The 26147-nt window shown below is 41.2% G+C and overlaps 1 protein-coding gene across 3 annotated transcripts in view; it reads right to left on the bottom strand.

The window, feature by feature from the left end:
* Window positions 1-26147, bottom strand: part of zgc:110158 (uncharacterized protein LOC553590 homolog) — a 44175-nt gene that overhangs the window by 17051 nt on the left and 977 nt on the right. For all 3 annotated transcript variants that reach the window (XM_038729327.1, XM_038729326.1, XM_038729328.1), the window contains exons 2-4: window positions 18938-19010; window positions 18237-18298; window positions 14679-14763 (exon numbers count right to left, since the gene is read on the bottom strand). In XM_038729327.1, coding sequence (XP_038585255.1) covers window positions 14679-14763; window positions 18237-18298; window positions 18938-19010 — 220 coding nt within the window. The remainder of the gene's footprint in view (window positions 1-14678; window positions 14764-18236; window positions 18299-18937; window positions 19011-26147) is intronic.

Raw genomic sequence — 26147 nt, 5'->3', positions numbered from 1 at the left:
TTAAATATTAACAATAAACAGAACAATATAATATAAAAGTTATTGCATGTCTTCATCTCCTTATTTACTGATTTCTCCTTAAAATGTATCTATGAAATTTTTTTTAATAACTGGCATGTTTATATTTTTACACTCATTTTGTATCCTCATATCTAAACTTGTCATCATTTTAATTCTAAATATAAACAAAGGACATATTTCTTAAAAATACAGTAACAGGTCATCAGCAAATAAGTTGAGTTTGTAGTGCAGCTTACCTATTCAAGGGTAATAGATGCTAGAGATAATTGAAAGCAAGGAACTTTAACTATTAAACCTTCCGTCTGTTTGGAGCTGGGACTTCTGTTCTTCACTTCTGTTTAACCTGCCGTCAAAATTTCTAATAATCTAAGTAAACAAAATCTTCTATTATATATGACAAAAACTACCATCCTTCAGGTTTTTAATTTCCTATGAGAAAATTAATAGTATGGTTATTCAACTGTACAATATTAAAGTATATGCAATTTCTAAAATTAATGAGTACTAAATGAAGTAGGGATTAATCGGTCGGCTGATTAATCAGGCAGATATCTGGCATTTTGATATAATTGGGCTCGGCCGTTGCCTGCACTCACAAGGCCCATAAACTAAAAGTGTCTGTGGACACATCTGCTGGCAACCTTGTCAGTGTAACTGCTGTAGAACAATGTCAGTGCTCCCCCTTCACATTTCTCCCATCCAAAACGAGAGCAAATCTAATCTAAAACCATAACTGGCTAGCGTATATGTTGCTATACTGTAGAGCATAATGCAGTTGAACATCACATCTGACAAACTGTACCCCACTCTTCCTGAAACACCAGTCGCGTTCTAAAATCTACAGCATAAGCTAATATATTTTTATATTTCATTATTAATAAAAATAAAATTCATCTAAAAACACCACATTACGTTATGGAATTACACATGACACTTCTTGGTTTTGATATCGGCATTATATAACTGCCATCAGCCGTCTGCTCTCTAAATATCGGTATCAGCCATTGAAAAACCCGTATCTGTCGACCACTACTTTAAAGTGGTTGAAAAGACATATTTAATCAACATTCAGGTAAATCTGAGTGTCTGAACAGATTCTATAGGCAGATATCTAATATTTAAAGACTCAGATCGCAACTGCAACTGCTTAACTACTAACTAATCTTATTACCAAAGCTAACAACACCACCAATTCTTTTTTCTCTTTTACGTCAGTCAAACAATACGGAAAAATAAAACGAGAGTCTAGGATAGAGGAGAGGGGGTGAATGATTCAGCCCGGGAGTTAAATATGATATAACTGTATTCTTGTCAACACACATAGACGGAGACGCGTGTTCAGAGTGCTTACATAAGCACGCTGGAACAAACACACATGAACATGCACACGAACACGCAAACATACGCACACACAGAGACACGCAAAGAGTTGCATCACAGGCTCACAAAGTGCAGCCCTTCAGTACAGAGAGGCAGACGGGAGGGAACCGCAGGCTACAGGACCAGAACAGGGAGGGGCTTTAAGACCCAGGGGAGGGAGTTACTCTCACAACACACACACACACCCCCCCCCTACTGTTCCACCAGCACACACACACACACACCTAACAAACACACTACATCCATGTGACACATACTGTATTGCTTGAACAACAACACATACTACCAATTACCTACATGCACACAAATGCACTCGCTGTCCTCCTTCCCTTGACTATCTGAAACCAACACACATATTAATTGAAGAATCTCACACACACACACACACACACACACACACACACACACACCTCCCCCCATCTTTATGCTAATTTGCTAGTGAACATGAGCAGGCCACTGAGTCCCAGGGGAAGAAGCCGGGTCTGCTGCCTCTTTCTCTCCTCCTCCATCCATCTCCCTCACTTCTCTCCTTCCACACACTTTTCTCTCCATCTTTTCTCCTCTCAGTGACCCCCCTCACTCATTTTTCCTGGCCCTGGCGAACATATACACACACACACACACACACACACACACACACACACACACACACACCCCGACCCACCCACCCCTTCCCTGTGCCCCAACCCCTGTACTATTCCCCCATCACAACCTCTCCTCCCCTCAGCCCCCCCAGTAGGGTGTCAGCAGCTTGCAGAAGCTGTTGCTATGGAGACAGGTCCTATCTGCACTCTGTCCCCCTGGCATCCCCCGCTCCAGGAGCGCAGAGAGAGAGAGAGAATAAGAAGATGCAGGAGAGAGAGAGAAGGCACAAGTACGAGATAGAGGAGAGAGGGAGCTAAAAGATATGAGAGAGGCAGGAGAGAGAAAAAAGATGATGGGGGAGAAAAAAAACAAAAAAAAACTAAGAAGACAATGTTTCAAGGAGAGAGATTTCTGTTCTGTTCACAATCACTCACTTGGTCACATTATTGTTATAGACTATTAATGATCTAGTATCCAATTCCACAATTTGCTGATTGAAACTGAAGGCTCACAGAGCACAGTTCCCACCAGCAAAGGTAGATTTAGTATGCAGTCGGTCTTTATTAAAACCAACTGGCCTGGGGAAATACAAAGAGGATCCAACAGTGCTTTTTTATTTTTTTGTAGTTGCACCCACAGTACCACCTATATCTGCCGTTCCATTTTAACTCTTTGCTGAGAAGTGGCAGAGTGTCAGGAAACCTTGTGACAAGACTGTCTCCTTGAAATCAGAATAACTCGATTCACTGAGACAGTAAATCTACAGGAATTTGTCTGGTTGACATAGGTGCAGGTAAACAATGGCTGCTAATGCAGGTATGGAGACGAGTGCACCTTTATGCAAAGAAACAAGTTAAATCCACAGCAGGCATTAACACTGCCCTAATTAGTTGATATAATGAACATAAATTTTTGTAGTCGAGTTGAATTATTCATTTTCAGGTTGTATGTATGGGAAAGAATGGAGTGGGTAAAGGAAACGCCGGGTGGCAGCACAAGTTGAAAAGGGCTTTAATGCCTGACATGCAGCAGGAAGGAGAAGAATACGTTTATTTCATTGAAGCTGGCTGAAAGTTCAACAAAACCCATGGGACACATTTTCAAATGTCTGGAAATATTTACACTGTTTAAACTGGGAGCTATATTTTAATGGCCTTCCTCGGCGTCACTGCACAGTGTCAAAGCATCCCGGAGCCACGTCTGAACAAAAATAATATTAGGTACGTTTTTATTTTACCTGGTTATCAATAATAATAATACAGACCTGAACTATTTGTTGTGGCTTCAGTAGTTTTTGAGGGTGAACTGCTAACTTTTTGTTTTTTTAAACACACACACGGCATTAACACTTAAAGTAGTTGAACTATTTTACAACTTATCAGTCCAACCTGCAGAGACAGAAAAGTCAGACACATAAAATAGTCAATAAAAATCTATTGTTTCTCTCTATAGTTTCTCTTTTTGTAATGATACATCAGGCTCTAGCATCCATTGGGCGTCCTGGTGAACTAGTGGTCACAGAGACATACCATGTAACCACAATGTCTGAATCTGGCAAAGGACCTTTGCTGCATGAAAAAAAAAAAAAAAAAAAAAAAAAAAAAAAGAAGACCCAAAATTTACTGGTTTCCGCTTTGCAAAATAAATACACAATGCTGCTTTTATTTGTCTTATATGATAGTAAACTGAATTTCTTTGGGTTTGGGACAGTTAGACGTAACAGGGGTCACCTGAGGACGTCACCTTGGGCTGGAAACTAGTGTACTTTTTTTTTTTTTTTTTACTGTTTTCTGACATGTTATAGACCAAATGATTCATCGAGAAAAAAATGAATTGGCAGATTCATCAGCTCTTAAATCACCAGAAATAATGTAGCTGAACATGTTACTGACACACAGGCAGGTATTGGTGGTATCAATCTATTCTGAGTAGTCATTTTATTGAAGCCTTCCTTATCTGGTTTGGTCTGCGGGAAGCAGGTTTAGATCTCGCTTCAGGCAAAAAAGCTGCAGACACGCAACATAAAGCAAAAACCTTTGATACCTGTTGCAAACATTCACTCAGCATCAAAATCGAGACAGCCCAGAGTACCGTGTAATAAACTTTATCCCCCTCCCTGTGGCACCACCATGGTGTCTTTGTGGCAAAATATTTCAAAGCCTGACGTCTTAACCCACACTTGTGACTCCCTGTGAGGACACCATGTTGTGCTTGCTTTTCCTCTATAGTACAAACCCACAATGTGGACGACTAATCTATCAAAGAACAAAAGACTAATGATCTGATTGGCTGGTACAGTACGGTATGTAGATGGGCTATACAGAATTGCATTGATCCCTCCCTCTCCATTTTCCTCTCCCTCACCCATAGGACCTACCGGACAGATCAATAGTGCTCAACACATTATTGACCTCCGCCTGATACCTTTCACAGGGATAAAGACAGAGACATAAACACTGGATGGAGAGAAGGGAGAGGTCGGAAGAGAAAGCGAATGTATCTTGTGTGTGTGTCTGTATTTGTGTGTCCCTGCCTGGAGAGGGTACTAATCTACATTCTGGTTCACACTGATATGTACCTCATCACCGTCTCCTTGACCTGCTGTCCTTAGCACACAGAGAGAGGGAGAGAGAGAGGGAGGTGCAGGCGAAGGAGTGAGGATGCAGGAGAGTGAGTGTGTGGAGACAGGAGGAGAACTAGCTGACTGTGGTGATCTTGCTAATTTATCAGCCCAGTCAAAACAGTGTGTTTCGCTCTGGAGCAACAGGATATGGCTGCTGCTCTCACCAACACGTTTGACACGCACACACACAATCTCCAAAAGCCCAGCTGGTCCTCCAAACAGACACACCAAACACACGAGTGCGCACTACCCCAAAAGCTGCTGTCACGGTAGCAGTACTGAACCAGACAGGCAGACTTCTGCACACGCAAACACACATGCGCACACGCCAGATGACAGCACTAATACATGCTGCAGACAACTTCCACTTAGCCAACACTCCAGAGAGAAGACAGAGCAGGCGAAAGACAAGGATATGCGGAGAAAGAGAAGAACTGAACCAGAATAACGCTTCAACTAAACTTGCCTACTTTGGCATCAATACTTTAGCACAAACCCTGATGTTACATTTCTTCTTATTAATGAATCAATCTAACAAAACAGTACTACACTTGTGCATACATAAAACTTTATCGTTTTGCTGGCCCCAGCTTTCAGGTGAAGTGGAGTCCAATCAGAACCCCAAACACTCACTCTGCGTTCATGTTGGGGGTTAGTCATCTTTAAAGTGACCTAGTGTGGAGAGGAAGTGGCCAAAAAGTGGACCCTCATACAGTACTGTCCGTCTACAAGGAACCTGTCTATAAGGAGAAGTGTGATACACGGGAGTCAATTTTCACTCCTGTCCCATCTCACTCCCACAAAAATCTCATCCAAAATGGCATTTATTCATATTAGAACTGCATTATTTAGACATCAAAAACTCATCTAGCATTGCTGTCCTGCCCGCTACCATTGTTTTTTCCCCCCAGTTTAGTCCCAGTCATGTGATGAATAGTCAAAGTAACTCCCATCTTGCGGGAATCCCATTCCTGGGAAAATGTAAGTCTGTATATGGAACCATCAACCGATTACATTTCAACCCACATTAGTATCCATTTTATAACACATGTTGATTGTTTATTGATACAGGTAGGCAGTACATAATATACTGCATTTATTGTGTAAATGAACAAGGAATCTACAGGTTCAGCCTTTTTCTTCTACCCACACTAGTGCTTTGGTGACTTTCTTAACTACACAACATGTATACTTTAAAATACCATGGCAGGTTTCTGTGAAGGGATGAAACCATGTACACAACAATTTCCATGGTTAGTTGGTTTTAGACAAGTGTAAGAGGACATTTACCCTGAACTTCTCAGCCAACATTCCAGCATCACTATGTTCTTTATGTCAAGTAACAAAATCATGATTTGACAAAGCAAGACTAATATCCGTCAGTATCATCTAGCGTTATTTTCATTCAGTGTAATTTAATTATTCATTTCATTGTACATTCCTGAAGCGTTTTCTACAGAAGTTACTGTCGTCTGTTCGACTGCAGTTTCACGTTACTTCCCAGGATCCTATCGTCGCCGCGACCCCCCCCAAAAAAAAAACAAACAAAAAAAAAAAACACACACACACACACACACACACACACACACACACGGATAAACTGCTGCTTTCACCCATGCAACACATCAGGCTAGGCAACACATGTACTGCAGTTTTTCCTAACTTTATCACCCAGCTAATTATCATGTTTAATGGAGCTCTTTTTCACTTCTTCCATTACAGCGCACCGATACTGCCAGGGGCAAAAAAAGAATGAACGCAATTATGTTTTGGAAAAATAGAGATTCTTTTAAAAGACTTTGCAGTAAAATGCTGTATAATGTTAGTGAAGACAGCATAATATGTAAATGTGAGCTGGTTTGAAGACAAGTTTAAAAAACTGATTTCGGGTGGGTAAACAAACCTGCAGCATAACAGACAACCGTTAACTGCAACTAATACAGCTGGTTTTAAATATTTATGCCTATACGAAAATCTAAAATTACACAGGTGCCATTAAGGCATGAGAAGGTAATGAAAAGCCCCAAAATGTACATACACACACACACAAAAAAAAAAGATGTTTCCGGTGCTTTATACTACCGTTTAAACTTGGAAAGAGGTGGATTTAAGAACGGAGATGAGATCTTTAAATATTCAAAAGACAATTAAAACACTGCATTATCATATTTGCAGAGTCTAATAAAACTTACTGCTAAACGAGTATAATTTTAGAAATGTTAAGTCTGAATAAATGCGAGAACCATTATTTTACTAAAATAATAGACATTTTATTTTCTTAAAATAGCCCATACTCCAATGCCCCATTTAATTTAACAAAGCTGGCTTTACACACACACAAAAATAAATAAATAAAAAACTAGGTTTCTCTCCATGTTATGACATTTGCCCATTCAGCTCCATTTCCAAATACCTCAACTGTCTCTCCGTCTTCATGTTTTCTACACTGCCCTCTCCTCCTCTGCACTACCAGGCATTGTGGGTAAACAGTTAGATTAGTCAATCAATCTTCTCTCAGGAACAGAAGTAGTAGTGGTGGTTGAGGGAGGAGGGGGGTCAGAGAAGAGATAGGGGACAGATGGGGGGAGTAGAGGATAAGAGGAGGGAGGGAGAGAGCGATAAAGGCGAGTGAGATGAGAGGGGCCGGACTGGTGTGTTGGGTGAAGGAGAGAGTAATGCGGCATTCAGACGAAACGTGAATTTAATCCATGCAACACTCTCCTTGCGGGGGTTTTATCGCTGGACATCTGCTGAGTGTTCACACACAACGCGATAACGCGAATAAACACAACTCACCATTACTACAGCTGTATGAACGCAAAGTAAACATTTTGCTGTGATTATATAGCAATAAACAGGTCAAACTGATGCCGAAATAACTACAATATGATGCAGATTTGTTAAACATATGAATTCATGCTTTGTCAGGTCTTCTAAAATGTTTGTTTTCTGAATGGAGTTTGGATCGATCAGGACTATGCTAACTTGGTCACAGTAAAGTACAACGATAGCTGGAATAAAGTTACATACACATGTTTTCTGAACTCACCAGGTAATTCAACCTCCTCGCTTTCTTTTCTCCATGCAATGTCCAGTTTTTATATACATAGGAAGTAGTGCCAAACGACGCCAACAACACTGGAACCGGATGTGCACGGAATCTAGCTGCTGAGAAGCTCGAGTGAAGATAAATCAACGTTGTAATCCCAAAAACAAAAGTAAAAAGCTAATTTAATAAAAGCAGTTTACTTCGAGCTCCTCCCGCGAGCAAACTGCGTAGTTGTCAGAGCATAATCCAGTCCTACTACAGGTGTTTTTGCCAAAAGCTGGAGCGCTGCTCCCTGTTCCTCTGACCCAGGTTTAGCAGCTCTTCGCCTGCCAGCAGATTTTCAGTCACTCGCTCTGCCTGGCCCTCTCCACACAACACTCTGAAGCCGTCGGTGACGTATGGACAATCTCAACGTTGATAGGCTATCGCGACTCAGTGTCATGCGAATTTCTCGCTTGAGTTGAAAATATTCAACTCACGCGAATTCCTTTGCCTTTGCATGTAAACTCACAGCCCCGAACGCTCGCTTCGCTTCTGAAAGTCTGAAAGCACCATAACAGATATAAGCTCCGTTTCCTTGATCTCTTTTCAAGGAACTAAAAGGTTCCTTCAGCCCATTGTTGTGTGTCTTCCACCGTGGTCTAAAGACCTGCGAAGATTAGGCAAATTAACCAGCTGACGTAGGCTGTAGGCCTATACGCCATACAAAGCGATGCACAGGCATCATTATTTACAGTGGGGGAAAAAAGTATTTGACCCCTTGCTGATTTTGCAGGTTTGCCCACTTACAAAGAATGCAACAATCTACAATTTTAATCATATGTACATTCTAACAGTGAAAGACAGAATCCCAAAGAAAATTCCAGAAAATCACATCATATGAATTTATAAAAATTGATAACCATCTGATCAGGAAAAACAAGTATATAACCCCCTACCAAACAGCAAGTATTCTGGCTCCTACAAGCCAGTTAGTCTTTCTTTAAGACACAGTCCCAATCCCAACCAATTATCTACATCAAATACACCTGCCTCACCTCGTTACCTGTATAAAAGACACCTGACACCCAAACAACCAGCATCCAACATCACCACCATGGGCAAGACCAAAGAGCTTTCTACGGACATCAGGGACAAGATTGTTGATCTGCACAAGGCTGGGATGGGCTACAAGAGAATCGGAAAGCAACTTGGAGAGAAAAGATCAACTGTCGGTGCAGTTATCAGGAAATGGAAGAAGCACCACACCACCGCCAACCTCCCTCGGTCTGGGCCTCCACACAAGATCTCGCCTCGTGGGGTGTCCCTGATCATGCGAACGGTGAGGAATCATCCCAAAACCACAAGGGGGGAACTGATGAATCAACTGAAGGCAGCTGGGACCACAGTTACAAAAGAAACGGTTGGTAACACACTACGCCGTCATGGATTGAAATCCTGCAGCGCACGCAAGGTCCCCCTGCTCAAGAAGAAACATGTACAGGCCCGCATGAAGTTCGCCATTCACCACCTGGATGACTCAGAAGAGGCCTGGAAGAAGGTGATGTGGTCAGATGAGACCAAAATAGAACTTTTTGGCCTCAACTCAACTCGTCGTGTTTGGAGGGCAAAGAACACCGAGTACAACCCAAAGAACACCATCCCCACCGTCAAGCATGGTGGTGGCAACATCATGCTTTGGGGGTGCTTTTCAGCCAAGGGGACGGGACAACTCCATCGTATTGAGGGAGGATGGATGGGGCCATATATTGTGGAATTCTGGACCAACATCTCCTTCCCTCAGTGAGAGAGCTGAAGATGGGTCGAGGATGGGTGTTTCAGCACGACAACGACCCTAAGCACACCGCCAAAGCAACAAAAGAGTGGCTGAAGAAAAAGCACATCAAGGTTCTGGAGTGGCCTAGCCAGTCTCCAGACCTGAATCCAATTGAAAATCTTTGGAGGGAGCTTAAAATTCGAGTTGCCAGGCGACAACCTCGGAACCTGAATGATTTGGAGGCTGTCTGCAGGGAGGAGTGGGCCAACATCCCTGCCGAAATGTGCACAAACCTTGTCACCAACTATAAAAACCGTTTGACATCTGTGCTGGCCAATAATGGCTTTTCTACAAAATATTAACATGCTGTTTGTCCAGGGGGTCAAATACTTGTTTTTCCTCATCAGATGGTTATCAATTTTTATAAATTCATATGATGTGATTTTCTGGAATTTTCTTTGGGATTCTGTCTTTCACTGTTAGAATGTACATATGATTAAAATTGTAGATTGTTGCATTCTTTGTAAGTGGGCAAACCTGCAAAATCAGCAAGGGGTCAAATACTTTTTTCCCCCCACTGTAGTAACCACTATCCATGAGCAAAATTTATAAATGAACATCAGATTTGATTGGATTATAATGAAACACTATAGGTAATGCGTGCTTTTTGGGGGGAGTGTAAGGGAGAGACAATAAAGTCTGTTTATTTAATAAACTGGATAAAGCCATCAAGTTCTTAAAATAACTTCAGTACAGAGAAAGAAACACAAACATAAAATCGCAACAGTTTGGAAGGTTATTAAAACATTTCCAGCCGTCAACAGCTGCAGATCAGCTGGCAGCACTCATGTCTGTGTCCGCCTGACCGTCAGAGGGATGTGACTTTTAACAAGTTTTATTACCTGTTTTAATCAGCTGTTGTTATGGAGAAGAGGAGACTGACTTCGGCTCCATGTAGAAACCTCATGACTGATGAAAACTTAAAAACAACAACTCCGGACCCAGTATTTAGCGTAACTCCATCAGCTGTCCGCTGCACGCTGGTTGGTATTTCCGAGCAATAAATTTAATGCTGACGTACAATCTCAGGCGGACATCGCCGAGATTTGTGTGGCTATTTGACTGTTGATTGTGATTTATTAGTTTGCAAACAGTGGAAAAGAGGAGCAGTTGTAGAAAAACAGCCGACATGCTCGATTTAAAGCCAATAAAATCTACTCGGCCATTCAGAAATTCACTGCAAGACAAACCCCGACCCCCCAAAGTACATGTACTTTCGGAAAGTACTACCCCAGAGCAGGGACTTTTTGGGGGGTAAAATAAAGACCCTAGAACTGAATTTAGACCCTGGTCCCTTCAGTGGAAATGCAGTGAGATCCTCCAAAAAGGTTCCTACTTCCGGGGTATAGTTCCTTTGGTCGAAATGCTGCTATAGTAATGGAGGGTGGGAGGAAAAAAATGCAGATGCAGATGTGGGGTTGTCATGAAGTGAGCAGGCTGGAGTTACACAAGTGTAAAAGAGAGAAAAATGAGTGGGGAAAGGAGTGTGAGAGAAGTGACAAACACAGGCAGATGTGTCAAGAAAGAGTGAGGAGCAACAGTACAGGTAAAAAAAAATATAATAGTCCTCTAAAGAGCCTCAATGACATAAGGCAAGTTTATTTGTATAGCACATTCCAACAACAAGTTAATTCAAAGTGCTTTACATAAAACATAAAAGCAACAGGGAAATATTAAAAAGTTTCTAAAAGTTAAACTATAAAACAGGCAGGTCTCCCACCTTTGCTTATTTTACTCCTTTGATTCCCCATCTCCCAATCTATCCCCCATTTAGTTACTTAGGAACTCTAACCCTAAGGGGACTCAAATGCTGCTGGGCAGCTGATTTAACACTGTACATGCATACACACCTATTTATAGATCTTTGAACTGTTGTTGTTATTATGTTAAATAATTATAATTTTTTGTGACTCTTTGTAGCAGAGCAAAGCAGTGATCTGCAACTTCAGTAATTCACAAATCCAAAGTCCACAATTTGCAAACCCTTCATGATGCTACCTGGATGTAAGACCAATTCAACAATTAACACTGCTAATCAAACCAGCAAATTGTTTCATGTACGACATGATGTTTGAATAGTGTTACCAAAGTTGTATTAACGTCTATTAGTGCATCAGACAACATGCATACCAATTAAAATTAATAGAATTAGCTAGAAGACATGAAAGCTCTGTAGCACAGCATGGACAGACAAAATGAACTCTTGGTCCCAATACCATCTGTTGGTGTGAAATAATACAATTCATCCAATATGCCTAATATTTTGTTTTCCTTACTCTCCAACTTCACTTCAACTAAACATCATCAAATAAAAAGAAATCTAATTAATGCATCCCAGTGAAATTGTAAAAAACTCAAACATAAATAATAAATTCTGTATTTAAGATATGTTAAGCCATTAAGCCTTCACTGAAAGCCTGTATGAATAGCTTAATTAAAAACATCAAAATAATGATATGAATCTGTATAGGGAGGGGAAATCTGCCTCAATCTGCTTTCCAAATGCTAACCCCTGTAAGCCAGCCTCTTTGCTGAATCAGATGCTTGAAGAGATTACTTTAAAGCAATGATAAACCAAAAACTTGACATAAACTAACAACCAAGTCATTCTAAGATTACTTTTATAACCCGTGTCAGGACTTGAGAAAAAAGTAGCCCCAACTATAACCATAAACTTTTGCTGCATCCAGCAGAGAGAATTGTGATAATGCCTCTTAAATGATGGCTTGCAATCTAGCAATCCTCAAAAGACTAAGAAACTCTTTTGAGGTAAGGTGAAATATTGTTTTTTTTTTTTTTCCTCCCAATGCCTCTACCCGGCTCATTCTTTTGAAACCAGTAGAAAAGACCTGTGCTCAGAGACTAGCTTCAGGGGGCTGGAGCCAAAATTAAACCGGTCCCGTCTCCTTCGCTCTATCACTGTTAGGAGCAGACAGGAAGCAACCGTGTAGCAAACCCATCTACATTTGTATAGTCACACATACGTGCGCGCACACACACACACACACACACACACACACACAGTTAACTGGCACTCTGGCACTGAGGGTGTGAGCCCCTCCACCCTCCTTCTATGGGCTGGTTGCCAAAGATGCCCCCCCCCCCATCCAAAAACACCACACACACACACACACACACACACACATCCCTGGCTTAGCCTCGGCCCAGTGCTGGGATTACCGGATTAGAACTCTATTCCATTATCTCCCCACACTATACAACACGCACGCACACACGCACGCGCACACACGCACGCGCGCGCACACACACACACAGTCTTGGCCAGAAAGGACAGGCTCCCAGCATCAATCAAAAACACATGACATTTGCAAATCTGACATTTGTAAATAACTTATTTACAGTATTATTTGGCAGAATGGTGGAGTGTTTATTAATAGGACTCCTTCTGCAAGAGACCTGGACCAAGCACCTGTGACAGCAAGTAACCAACCAGCTGAAGTGTCCTTGAGCAAGACACTGAATCTCTACAAACTCCAGAAAGGCTGTTTCATAGTAGACCCCGACTTCTGAACTCAGACAGCAGAAGAAGTGTTTGAAGAACGTGTTCTCCTTCAAACACTCAAAAGGCATCAAATAATTCTGCAAGGATGCACAGAACATTAAAGGGCACAATCATATTTACATGAGCTGCTAATGACAGGGGGATGAATTCGACAACTACAGTGCCACTTTTTGCTCCAACAACAAAAAAGTAAATTTGCAACACTGACAGTTTCTTCTCCATAGCAACGTTACCCAAGGATCATGGGTATTACTGTTTTTAGGGCTGTCCGCCATGCCAAACTGATGAACAAAGTATAATTTACCAGAAACAAAGTTGAAAGAATTAAATCTGTAGTCCACAATATACACTTACAAGATTGTTACATTATCCAGGAGAGTCCTATGATTCTATGAAAAGTAATGTTGAAGACATCATTAAAAGTATAATTTGAAATGGGACTACACTGGAGAAAAACACCCATGGTTCCTCCCATTTCGCAACTCTATTTAAGAACAGTCATATTACCTTTCTAAACCTGCACCTTTAAGTGCTTGTCAGGTGCAATGATGCACCATAAACGGCTCCCTTATAGTTGTTTGTCTGGTCAGGCAACAAGTTCTGCTATTTTTTGAGGCTTGACAGCGTCATCACATTCTACTCTGTGATGATGTCTTAGGCAGTTGGATAAAGTTGTGGCTATGCTGTGAAACAGACTGCTTGCAAAAGTAGCCGTATGTCCTTTTCAGCGTCATTTCCATCTTTAAATCACCAAAACTTCCATATAACAGAATGTAACCCTGATGGTAAAGGCGCAACAAGTTCAGTAGAAGGGTTGGATACATTTATTTTCTCTTCCTTAATTTGGACTCATTTTGTTCTATGTTTTTACTTTCACTTTAATTCCATCTCTCATTTGTTTTCAAGCATTTAGTTGATTAATTGTTTTTAAAAGTTATTTTAAATATGCCAAACATTCAATAGTTTGACCAAAAACTAAAGTAGCAGTTAAAGTCAGCTCAAAATTTACAGACACAAAAGGAATTTGAGGACATCACCTTGAGTGTGATAAATGGCCATTTTCTCTATTTTCTTACAATTTATACACCAAACACTGAATCTACTAATCAAAAAAAGTAATCTGTAGAATGACTGGTCACAGCCCTACTCCCTGCTAACACAAATGCGTGGTATGAACTGAAATGTTATTAATTTGTGAAGTCAAATCAGTTTATAGTCAGCTGGTACTTCTAGGCGAGTCTGATCCACAGTGAATAGTAATTAATCATTTATCGCTTTTATCCAAAGCGACTTACAATTGCTAAATATGTCAGAGGTCGCACGCCTCTGGAGCAACCAGGGCTTAAGTGTCTTGCTCAGGGACACATTGGTAGATGTGTCACAGTGGGAATCGAAACCCAGGTCTCCCACACCAAAGGCATGCGTCTTAGTCACTGCACCATTGCCTCCCACCAGTGCAGATAACGATTATATTCCTTGTCCAAATGTCCTTTGGGTGCACATTTTCCTCTACCTGCTCCTGTGGGTGCCACTTCAAGATTCTCCTTACATACTTGACCTAACTATTAAAATATATATAGTCTTCACATGTGTGTCTCGAGCAGACGCATAAAGAAATAAATGCCTCATTCCACAGTGAGTGCAGAGTGATGTGCGATTGCAGAGCCCATCTGTCACTTACGTAGTCATGGAAGGCCTTCGCCTCACTGGAGTGCTCGCATGTCTCCCTCCGGTCTGGAGCCGCACAATACAAATCCCAGAATACACTGAAATGGTTGCAGAGGAGGGGGGGGGGGAGAGGTCAAAGGTTATTAAACAGAGCAATACAAGCAAATGTATAACAAGCTATTCAAAACTCATTCACACACTCTCACTATCTCCCTGTCGCTCTTAAACTGCCTCTCATACACTTGAGCATCAGTGTAAGAGGGACACAATGCCAGAGTCGCACACCCTCAATCAACCGCTCACTCACTCAGAAAACACACACTTGGATTTCCATACTTGAATGGACCTTTCATTCACTGCATCCATTTCCTCACCCTAAACTTTAACTGTTACACTGACTAAACCATATGAATACAATGGAAGGCTAAACTCAATTCCTCAAAATGCCCTCTTGTACATGTGAACAAATGGCCTCATTGAGAGGGAGTTTCTTCAGCATTTGATCTTAAACAAGAGCTGACACACACACAAACACATAAACTGTTTCCATACTAGAGTCTGTTTCAATCTATTTGAACACGCAAGTGGAAGCGCCCAACAACAATGCTAACTACTCGCGTGCTACCTGTCTTAAGAGGTCTTAATTGAATCCGTCTTTGTGCATTGATTTAGTGGAGGTGCTATAAACAGAGTGAAACAGCGACGTGGCTAACGAGAGGACTAATCAGGCAGCCACTTCACATGTCCTGCTAATTTGTGACACACACAAGGCATGCTGAATCCCAAACATCTGGATGTTTTCATACACCCCTGCTCTTTGTAAAAGACGCGGTTGTATTTGCGAGGCTCAGTACATTTTCATAATAGAATCAGCAGTTTGAGCACATTAATAAGAAGTTATGGATTATTGTGATCTGAAAAGTTGACTTTTTACTTCCGTGAAAAAGACAGAGTGCATGGTTGAGCTACAAAATGAGCCAACATGGTAAAAGGATGTCAGAGTGTTGCTTAAGGAAACAACATGGAGAAATGCTTAGAGGGTACTAAACTTACACCTTTCTCATTTTTCTCAACAAGCCTAAGCAAGGAGAGGAAACGAAAGGACCCACATCTAGATTTAAGTCCTTCAATGAATATATTTTCAAACTTATTCTTTAGTTTTACCCAGGTCTGTATGCTTTCATATTATTATTCTGTTCCCTCATTTTCTTTTTATTAAAACATGCTCTTGGTTTCATATTGCTGATGGTGCTCTAAAAGCCTGATGCTCATTCTTCTGACTCAGCAGAACTACCCCCCTGAGGTGAAAAGTTACACTAGATATTGTACTTTTTTAAAGAGGATTTAAGGGGATATTTACAAGTCTGTAATTGTACATCCAGAGGTTTTTTAAATATTAGCTCCTTTGTACAGTACTCATTTCAGTACAGTATAATTCAGTGTATTCTGAATCTAGCGGCACAGCTTTAGTAGGAAGGAGCAAATGAAAAGACTTAACCTTCAAGAGAGATAAAAAATAAAATAAAAAAATCACATTACAAAACCATCAATCATTTTCTCTGATAAAAGGTTAAAGACTTGTGAGGACCATGTGATCCACACACACAGGGCTAACCTCCTGTGAAAACAAGTGGAGGACTTTGGAAGTGAAGACAATCGATATGGGCCTTAAAATATTGCCACATTTAAAAAAAAAATATATAAAACAGATTAATTAGTGCCAGCCCTATTTGACACACTGATCTCATCACAGAAAACTGATTGGTGCAACGGGGCATGTCATTTTAGAACCAGGGATGGATACACAATACACCGGCACCGCCCGCACAACCCACGCCACACAAGATTACTGAACAATATTTATAACAATAACTTTCGAGAAAGAGATGTAAAATAGAACGGGGGGGGGGCAGCTAGAAGGAGCACATATTGGCACACTGGCAACCTGGCTCTGGCTCAGTCTACATTTGTACCACATTACGGTAGGTTGTAGTCTTTTTAGGGCACACGGTGCTCCTAAAGAATTTTTTCGACTTCGCACATATCTAGTTTAAGTGTCATATGCGAATGAAATGGATGCACTGTAGAGCCCTAGCACACACAATAAAACATAATTTATTCAAGTTCAAATGTAATGGGGTTTAGCTCTCAAGACATGAGCAGCGAGCTTATTCTAATAATGATCCAAGTATTGTCTGTCACTATTTTTCACAAACTATTAAAACACAAAAATGAGTCACATTGTTGTACTGGATGACTCTCTCTCTGATCACACACACACACACACACACCTTTTTTGTACCAAAAAGTAAATATTTATGACCCGTTCTGTAAGATTTACATCTTCGGTAAGAATGAGATGAGCTTGGAGTGCTACAGAGACTGTAGGCAAGTTGAAAAGTATTGACGGGGGGATAACGCATTGTTGGTTTTGGTCTTTTCGTTGTTGACAGTATTAAAAACACAGAATATCGCCAGCCCTTTCCTGTATATAACTGTTAAATTTGTGAGACAACATTTGTAATATCAGGTGTAAAACAGCAACCATCTTAGTTGAGTAAGACACATCGGTAGCCTTCCCTTTTCTGGTCAGTTTATGCTGAACTCTGTTCACCGAGGGAATCTTTTAAGAGAAGTCCAGGAGGGCTTGATTCAAGCCTCAATCTCAACTATGGTCAGACAGGCAGGGACTGGATCCTACTCAGTTCAAGCTTTATCATGATCTGCTAAAGGTTAAGGATTTAGTATATTTACATTAGAAACACAAAATATTCCTCAGCAATGGTCATTCTGTGCATTTACATCAATTGGCTTCTCATCATATATGACTAATATGCTTAAAATATGTCAGTCTGGGTTTAAAAATGTTGTAGGTAGGTTAGAAATCTGATTATTGACCAGCTGCAGCAAACTTGGGTTTTAGAGTAAAACATATACAGTATTATAGTGCCTGTAAACATACTGTGTAATTTCCTGCCTCATCAAGATTACTCCCAAAAAACAACAACAAACAAGTGAAGCTGCAGATCATTGCTTAAAGCGATGACCCTAAAGGTCAAATCTTATCCAGGGCAGAAATGACAGGAGGGGGGAAGGAGGAAAAAGACAGCGGAGGGAGAGGTGGCACAAAGGAAGATGGAATGCAACGGGTTAATCTGCTAAGAATCCCTCTCCCACATGAACAAAGGAGAAAAGTGGGAGGTGGGGGGCACACAAGGGTGACGAGGGGGAGGGGAGTACGGGGGGGGGGGGCATTCCCTAACCATCTGCATCTATTGTTTCAGGAACGGGGGTGAAAGATGGACAACTGGGGAGGGACGCCCTCGGCGAGTCTGGTCAACCCCAAGGCTGAGACTCTGCTTGACCTCCCACCTATGGAAGTCATCTTTAATCATGAATGAGGACAAGCAACGTCAATTAAATTAAAATTTGGTATTTTTCAAGTACATGAATATCTGAATCTTTACATAAAATCTGAGTTTAAAGCTAGGCAATTTATTTCAGAAGCATTTTTTGTTGTATTTGTTGAAATTCTCTTTACATCCTGACTGAAGTCAGTAGTGACACTCACCACCACCATGAATGGAGGAATCCAGGGGGCTCCCCTAATGTAATATTCTTCTCCCATCGAATCTGGAGGAGAGGAGAGGAGAGAGAAAAGTCACTTGCAGCCACTAGAGAGAGGATTATGTCTACGGGTCCAGGGGTTAAGAACATATAATCAGTCAGTCTCAAACTGTCAATGGCCTTCGATGGGAAGATAGGCATCTTTCTGGCTCTGTCGATCTTCATCTTTCTGACTGTCTTCCTCCTGTTATGTCTCTGTCGCGTTTCCCTCACTTACATGTGAAATGTGTTTTTGGATCAAGGGAAGTAGCTCAATCATATACTCATTTTCTCATTCATTCATTCACTGTCCGTGTTGCCTGCAACGGCAATGTTTTTACACTAAGATTCACCATGGCAGACAGTGACCTTGATCTGTAATAGGATTTATTTTGGAAAACGCCTTACACTACTGTAACCATGTTCAGCATGTTTGCGCTGACAATATAAGTTGTTGTAAACATTCACTGTAGTTAGGTTATAGCATGTTTTAATAAAGCTGTTTTAGTCATGGCAAGTGATGTGTGTTTGACTTCTTTGCTGGAGACTTTTCATCAATACTTTCAACCTTTTCCTGAGCTCCAGATAAGCAATTTTCCAAAAACAGGCCTAAAGATTTGGCTCAGTACCAGTATAAACTGGTTAGAGTCATGGATGTCATCTTACCTCAGACAGGAAGGTCTGTGCGGACTTCTGTGCTCCCACATGTAGCAGGTACTCGTACACGTATAACGCTAATCTGAAATGCAAAAGAAAGACATTGTTAGTGACCAAATTTAGCTTCCATTACCAATTTAGTGTCAGACCCTTTTTTCCCCACTTAATGCTCCGTATTTTGAAACTAAGATTAGATTTGGCCGTCCCACTTCATTTTCAAGCAAACGCACACAAAAAGCAGCAATTTTCAACCAAATAGTCCAAGAAACTAGAGGCCCCTTGTGCTAATAATCAAGAACTATTTCAAGGACTAAGTTATTTTGATGCATTCATGTTTGCATTTTTATCCACATCTGAAAAAAAACTGAGATTAGGTATTAACCGACCAACAATGAATAAAAAAAGTGGCATCAAGGTTTTGCTCGAAATGACAAGAGAGTCATGCTGTTCTTTAAAATTTACTGTTGTGTGACTATGACGTATGAAGTGGATGCTGGAAAAAAGACATGCAAGGGTGGCACGATCAACTGAAAACAGCAGAGAAGTCAAGATTCAGTCTAATTCCAAAGTACAGAGGATGAGTGAGAATTTTCTGGCTCTTCAGGATAACTATTAAACCAATCAGCAAATCGAGGGAAAGGTTACACTTTGTTCTTCTTGTTTGTTAACTTTTAAATCAGTGAAAACAGAAGTTGGCTACCTGACTATTATTTAAACATCAACGGCATTAAAGAACTTCCCACTCCCAGTCCTACTAATATTACTAGACACAACCTCCATTTGCTTACAGTATGAGTGAATGCTGTACACAAACCGTTGTAGTCTCAAGGCTTGTGTTTGACCAGTCAGCAACACTGAGTACCTTTACCTTCACTTTGGCTTCGTTTTACACCTGGCATTAACATCTGATCACAAGTAAAGGTGGAAATGCACCCAAGACGAGATCCAATTACACAGATCATACTCGAAAGGTGGTCTGGGCCGCATATGGCCATATTGTTTTGGCAGTGTCATATCTACATTGTATCTAGATACGATTTTAAACTAATTACATTTACACCTGGTGTAAATGTGTGTCTCCAGTGTCCACATTTCACTCTGTCCAACTCAAACATATGTTCAGTTCACTGTTCACCAAAAACATGAGCATGTTTAATGAATGGCGCCCTTTATCCACATTCTTACATTGTATTACAATGCGTCCCTGACCGCCTCCTGAGGTAGTTTGGCTGATCAGATCACAATCTGTCCTCAGCGCATAGTGGGTGCATTTACACGTGTACTTTCACGTTATCAAGCACTATCTGCAATCCGATCAACATAAACACATTTTAATGCCAGGTGGAGGGATCAATCAAGGACCGTCCACTCAACTGAATTCCGCTCTGAATAAGTGGAAGTATGTACTCATTTGCACATAACAAGAAGATGCCACAACTAGGGCTGTCGCAATAACCGCAAAATTGAAAAACCGCGCTATTGGTCAAGCCTATCGCGGAGGTTGGCAAGCACCGCAACAAACGCAATGTTCATTGTACTGTACACTTCAGGGCTTGTTAAATTAATAAATGAGTGCTTCAAAAGTTCCACAACTGTAACAAGCTCTGTAACGGTTCAAGGATGGATCGCCATGGGCTGTACATGACCCCAAGTGTTGCCATGTATTGTTGTTTTACTGTTTATTTTAAAGGTTAGCTAACTTGGCGTTAGCATATTGTGCAGCTAATGTGGCTAGCACGCACGGCAATGTTGGACTAACGTTGTGATCCTGAGGGACAGTCCAGAGAAACTGTGGACAGTAAGCGGTGTGGATAATGATATAGCTACGTCTGAAAAAGACACGGTCAAACTACAAAAAGGAGTTTGCGTGGCAATGTTGTTTACTAGCATGCAGCAGCTAGCTTGCTCGGACCATAAAGCTGCCGTTAGTGGCTCGCTGTGCAGTTAGGTGACAGATACAGACACTCTTAATAGCTGACAAATTACTTCACTGATGAAAAATGTGAGAATACAGCGCTGTTGAGCCCCAACATATACAACAACAGTCATGTCATCTCAGCAGCACTTCTGTGGGTTGCATAGTTTTTCCATGCCTGCCTATGTCCACAAATCACAACACAAGCTGAATAACACCCTCTGAACTGTATGAAAAATACTGTCTGACTGAACACACCAGATACAGACAGAAATAGCTGCATCCAGGCATTCCCATATCCCATGAATGGCAGGACCCAAGGTTTCCCCACAGAACATTGCCTAAAGCATCACACTGCCTCCACCAACTTGTTCCCATATTGCATCCGGTTGCCAAGTGCATCAGACCAGGCCACTGTCTTCCATTGCTCCGGGGCCCAGTTCTGAAGCTCATGTTCCCATTATAGGCGCATTCGGCAGTGGACAGGGGTCAGGAGCAACGACGACGTGTGTTCTGACTCCTTTCTATCAGCTCCCCACATGCATCAATGAACCATTACGCTGTCACCGGTTCACCGCTTTTCCTTCCTTGGACTGCTTTTGCTAGGTACACAAGAGCTGCAGTTTTAGAGATGCTCTGACCCAGTCATTTAACCATCACAATCGGCCCTTGTCAAAAGTCGCTTAAATCCTTACGATTGCCCATTTTTCCTGCTTCTAACACATCAACTTTGAGGACAAAATGTTCACTTACTGCCCAATATATCCCGCCCACTGACAAGTGCCATGGTAACGAGATAATCAGTGTTATTCACTTCACCTGTCAGTGGTCATAATGTTGTGGCTGATCAGTGTACATATACATTCTCAGGCCAGCCACACTTGATAACGGCAATCCACCAGGGTCTATTAACACACAAGAACCATGCTGCGGAGTGGGAAACCCCCATTGGCCCAACGTTGTACTCCAAACGCCTTCACTTAGTCGTGTTTAATAGGCTGTTAATGGACCATCAATCGACCGCGGCGTGGATATGACAGTGCCCCGTGTGCCCACAGCAGACAGTCCTCTGACAGGCCAATAAGGTCCTAATGAGAAGGACAGTAACTCAGTGTCATAGTCCCCACCGTTAGTCAATGAACTGATCAATGAAACATTGTTTTGAGTTAGGGCTGGACAATGAAACAATAACAATTGTCGCAATATAATTTTTTAACAAATGTTCAATAAATGTTTGATTTATTTCATACATGAATTAGGATTTTTTTTAATTAAGATGTTTATTTTGTCGAGGAAAAATAATTTTACTCATGCATATTTGTTGACAAAGATTGTATTCCCCAATTCTTTTGAATGTTCTACGTCAGATTTGTGAAGTGATCCACTGTTTGGCATTAAGTGTTGACCATAAAGAAGAGTTTAAATCACAAATAACCATCAGGTTTCTTCAAATTCCACTCAGGAGAAAAATACTGCCTTTAAACTCGAAAGAAATAACGATTTGATACACATCGTAAGAAATAAAACTATCATATCATTTTTGGCCATATCATCAAGCCCTATTTTGAGATAATAAGGCTGTTGTCCAGTTTGTTTTTAACCACTAACAGGAAATTCACATTTCCAATGCCGTCTTCCCTTGCACTATTGCTGGATGGTGGGATGAGGGTGATGTATATTTAAGCACATTTAGTGCATTTAAGCCTCTCCAGAAGATAAACAGTTTGACAATAAAATGTTTTGAAGCTGATAAGCCCTCACTATCATTGTGCACTAAAACTGCCAGTGCAGAAAGCATCTATACAATTCTGCATCACCAGGTTAGGAAGATGTTCAGCAACAGGGTGAAACCTCAGGATACATCTATAGAGATTGTTACAACGCTCTTTCATAAAAAAAAAAAAAAAAAAAAAACTTTGGTCAGATCGCTTGGGAGTGAATATGGGGAACACTTTACAAAACAGAACTCAAACTGGATCAAACGACCGGCCAAATAATTAATACATTTTATATATATATATATATATATATATATATATATATATATATATATATATATATTTTTTTTTTTATATTTTATATTTTTTTTTTATTAGTCAGTCATTTTTCCAGCAAATGCTCCAAAAGCTTGATGACTCAAGGTTCACTAATGTGAGAAATGTCTTGCAACTTAAGTATTGTGTTATGATGGAGATGGGCTCTGCGCCGGACCTGTTCTTACTACTAATGTTATGCAAATGTTTAAAACATGCATTGTTAGTATGCAAATGTAGTCGGTAAAAGATATGAATAGGCAAATAGACAATAATAGATTGGAGCTGATGGTTGCTACATGATCACACCTTGTCTTTCACATAGACAGCGCAGTCAGGGGGCATTTTCTTAATATCATCATGGCAGCTGGCAGATATAAATGCGTGCAACTTGAGCATTTTATGATTAAAATGTGTTTTAAGCATAGCAATAGATCCAAATCTGAAAGCAAAGTTCTTATGAGTGTGACACATGATCACTTCTGCTTGGATGTCCAAGCAATCTGCACCACACACTAATGAGCACACACCAATATTAAGTGGTATTTGGTACAATGGACAATGCTAATAATTCAAACAACTATAGATAAACTTTCAAGGATCTTCACAACATCCCATACAACATGGGAACTGAGCCATCTAGACTACACACTGCCTGTCAATATGAGTGCTCTTCAGCTGTCCATATCCAAGTCTTATACGATGAATGCATCCAAAAGCCGGCTGAACATGCATTTAGTGGACATGTGCCTCCTCTATAAAAGTAGTTATAGTTTCAATGTGCAGTGTGATGCATGTGTCTCTGTATATGTACAGCAGGCCATCCTGCTCAGAAAGTAGTAAATAGCTATGGGTGTTTCCCTCTTGCAGATAGTCATTGAGATACGAAAACATGAGCAAGCAGACACCCAGATGAACAAACAAACAAAGCAGAAGTAGCCTTGACTTCTAAACTTATTTACAATGGTTAATATTATTCAACTTTAAATAAATGCATCATAGCGCACACCAATAACATATCAAACAGCAAAAACACATCCCTGGCTGCATTAACTTAATTTCTCTCAAAACAAACAGCGAGGCAGATTGGTTGTTGTACAAATGACGATGCTCGTAAGAGGCTAAAGACTGCAGTTCTGCTGACACACACACACACACACGACCACTTTAGCCAGAGGAATCTGACCACTTTCTGAGGCTCCTACCAATTTGTAGGTCACAAAGCTCTCTGTGACCACTGGTGTAGAGTGTAAGTCACTACCACTTTCAGGTCAGTCTAGTATCAGGCCACACACATGCACGCAGATCATTAGTCTAATTCTGTACTTTGCTGTTTACTGATCACACTTAAACACATAGATTCCCTACATCTATACTAATTAACAGTTTTAAAACATCTGGCAAAGGCTCATTGGAAGCTTTAGGTTACAACAAGTGCCTTGAATATTGACACCATTTGCCCTGTACACACTGCAGGATTACTGGCTTGCTTATTACATGTGTAGCCTTCTATAGGAGTTTGACTACAATGGAATAGTTAAGGACTTGTCTTATGTCTGGGGATCTGTGGATCACACTACAGACCCCCCCCTCCCCCAGAGGCCTTCAATGAAATTTTTATGTGTGGTGTGTGTATGGGTGTACTTGTGTGGGTTGCAAAAGGGGCTGCGTGTGTGCACCTGGCCCACTGCATTATTAAAGCTCAGACGTTGGCTCGTAGAAAAGGAAGAGAAGAAGGAGAAGAAGAAGAAGAGGGAGCAGCTATTGGATAGTGGAGAAAAAGGGAAAGGAGAAAAATGTGTTTTGACTGGAACATAAGAGAGGGCATGCCCCATTTTTATAGAGGAGGAAACAGTAGGTGGTACAGGGGATCAGAGGAGCAGTCACATCATGATGGAGCGGAAAAGAGGAAACAGTGGTCGTTTCCGACAGCCAGAATGTGGAATTATATTCCCAATAAATCTGAAAGATAGATCCAGCAACCCTTATTCCCTAATTTTTAAAGTCATATGACCTGGTGACAAAGTTTTACACCGTATAGCTGGAAACACACTCTCCTCACTTTTCATTTATGCACTTTCCCCAAGCCTGTCTCACGATGAAACAAAAATGTCTTCCTCCATCACACCATGTGAGGTGACCTCCTGACCTCCCTCCCTGTCATTCCCTCTTACGTTCTAAGATGGGACATCAGTGAGTGCGTGCGCTTACTCCCATGGAGTGAGAAATCTCCCTAATGTACAGGCGCACCTGACATCCTGCCTGAGGCTCCCGACAAAACCCCCCCTTTAAACATGGATGAGTCTGCCCACCATATCTCCCTCTTTTCTTGTCTCTTTCTTTCTCGTCTTTCTCTCTCTCAACTCTGACGCAAAGCTGAGAGCAGCTGCTTCAGTCGGTCTCAATAATTCAATGCCGAAGCGAGGGGATGAGGACTTTGAGGAGCAGCAAAGGATGGGAAGTGAGCATTAGGAGGCAGATGAAGAAAGACATCAGAAGAGGGATGCATAAAGGGGAAAAAATAAAGAATATTGGTTCACAGCACAGTGAAGCGAGAGCGTAAGGTAATGGCGCCTGATGATCTAAACACAAACATAAACAGGAGTCTCACAACTCTGTCCTACTTCAGTACCCCAATCTGTTGACTGGTCCAGCCAGTCAGAGTGTGAGCATTTGCTGGTGTTCAAACCCATCCGCTGTGAGGAATAAAGCCATAAGTATTCACCTATGCAGAGGCTCTTACTTTTATTTGCCAGTAGGTTATTCAGCAGTAGTGTAATAGGAACTACCATTAACACAGCACAGGGCTCTAAAACAAGCACACCTAACAAAGTTAAATGAACGCGTGTATGGAGCTTAGCTGGCTTTGTTAACAGTGACTAATCAGCAAAGGAAGTCCCCTGCAGATAGTGGCTTATATTTCAGAATCGACGCGGAGATGTGTGTTGAATTAACATTTCAGACAAGTTTAAAAACTCTGAAGATGATTGAATTGTTGGTAAGCGTGCGTATCTTCCCGAGCGAACAACAGGCATCGAGACAGTGGCATGCAGACAAAGGGATTGGAGGGCTACAGCTCCCCAAGCTAACGCCACATAAGCTTCTTGACAAAACCAGCCACTGTAAAAAGCCTGTATCTGGGTCTCCTGTGGCGAGCGATGGCGGCAGTTACGAGCACTTTATCCCTAGCATTGGTCCGCACAACTCGGGGTGACTTAAGAAGACCCGTACGGGTGACAAAAGTTATGAGGCGCAGCTCTCCTCGCACGGA

The sequence above is a fragment of the Micropterus salmoides genome, unplaced genomic scaffold (genome assembly GCF_014851395.1).
Source record: "Micropterus salmoides isolate LMB-PRFRI ecotype aquatic unplaced genomic scaffold, ASM1485139v1 Ms_hic_scaffold_19, whole genome shotgun sequence".
NCBI lineage: Eukaryota > Metazoa > Chordata > Actinopteri > Centrarchiformes > Centrarchidae > Micropterus > Micropterus salmoides.
The sequence above is the reverse complement of the archived record's forward strand: the minus strand, read 5'-3'. Positions and strand labels throughout refer to the sequence as shown.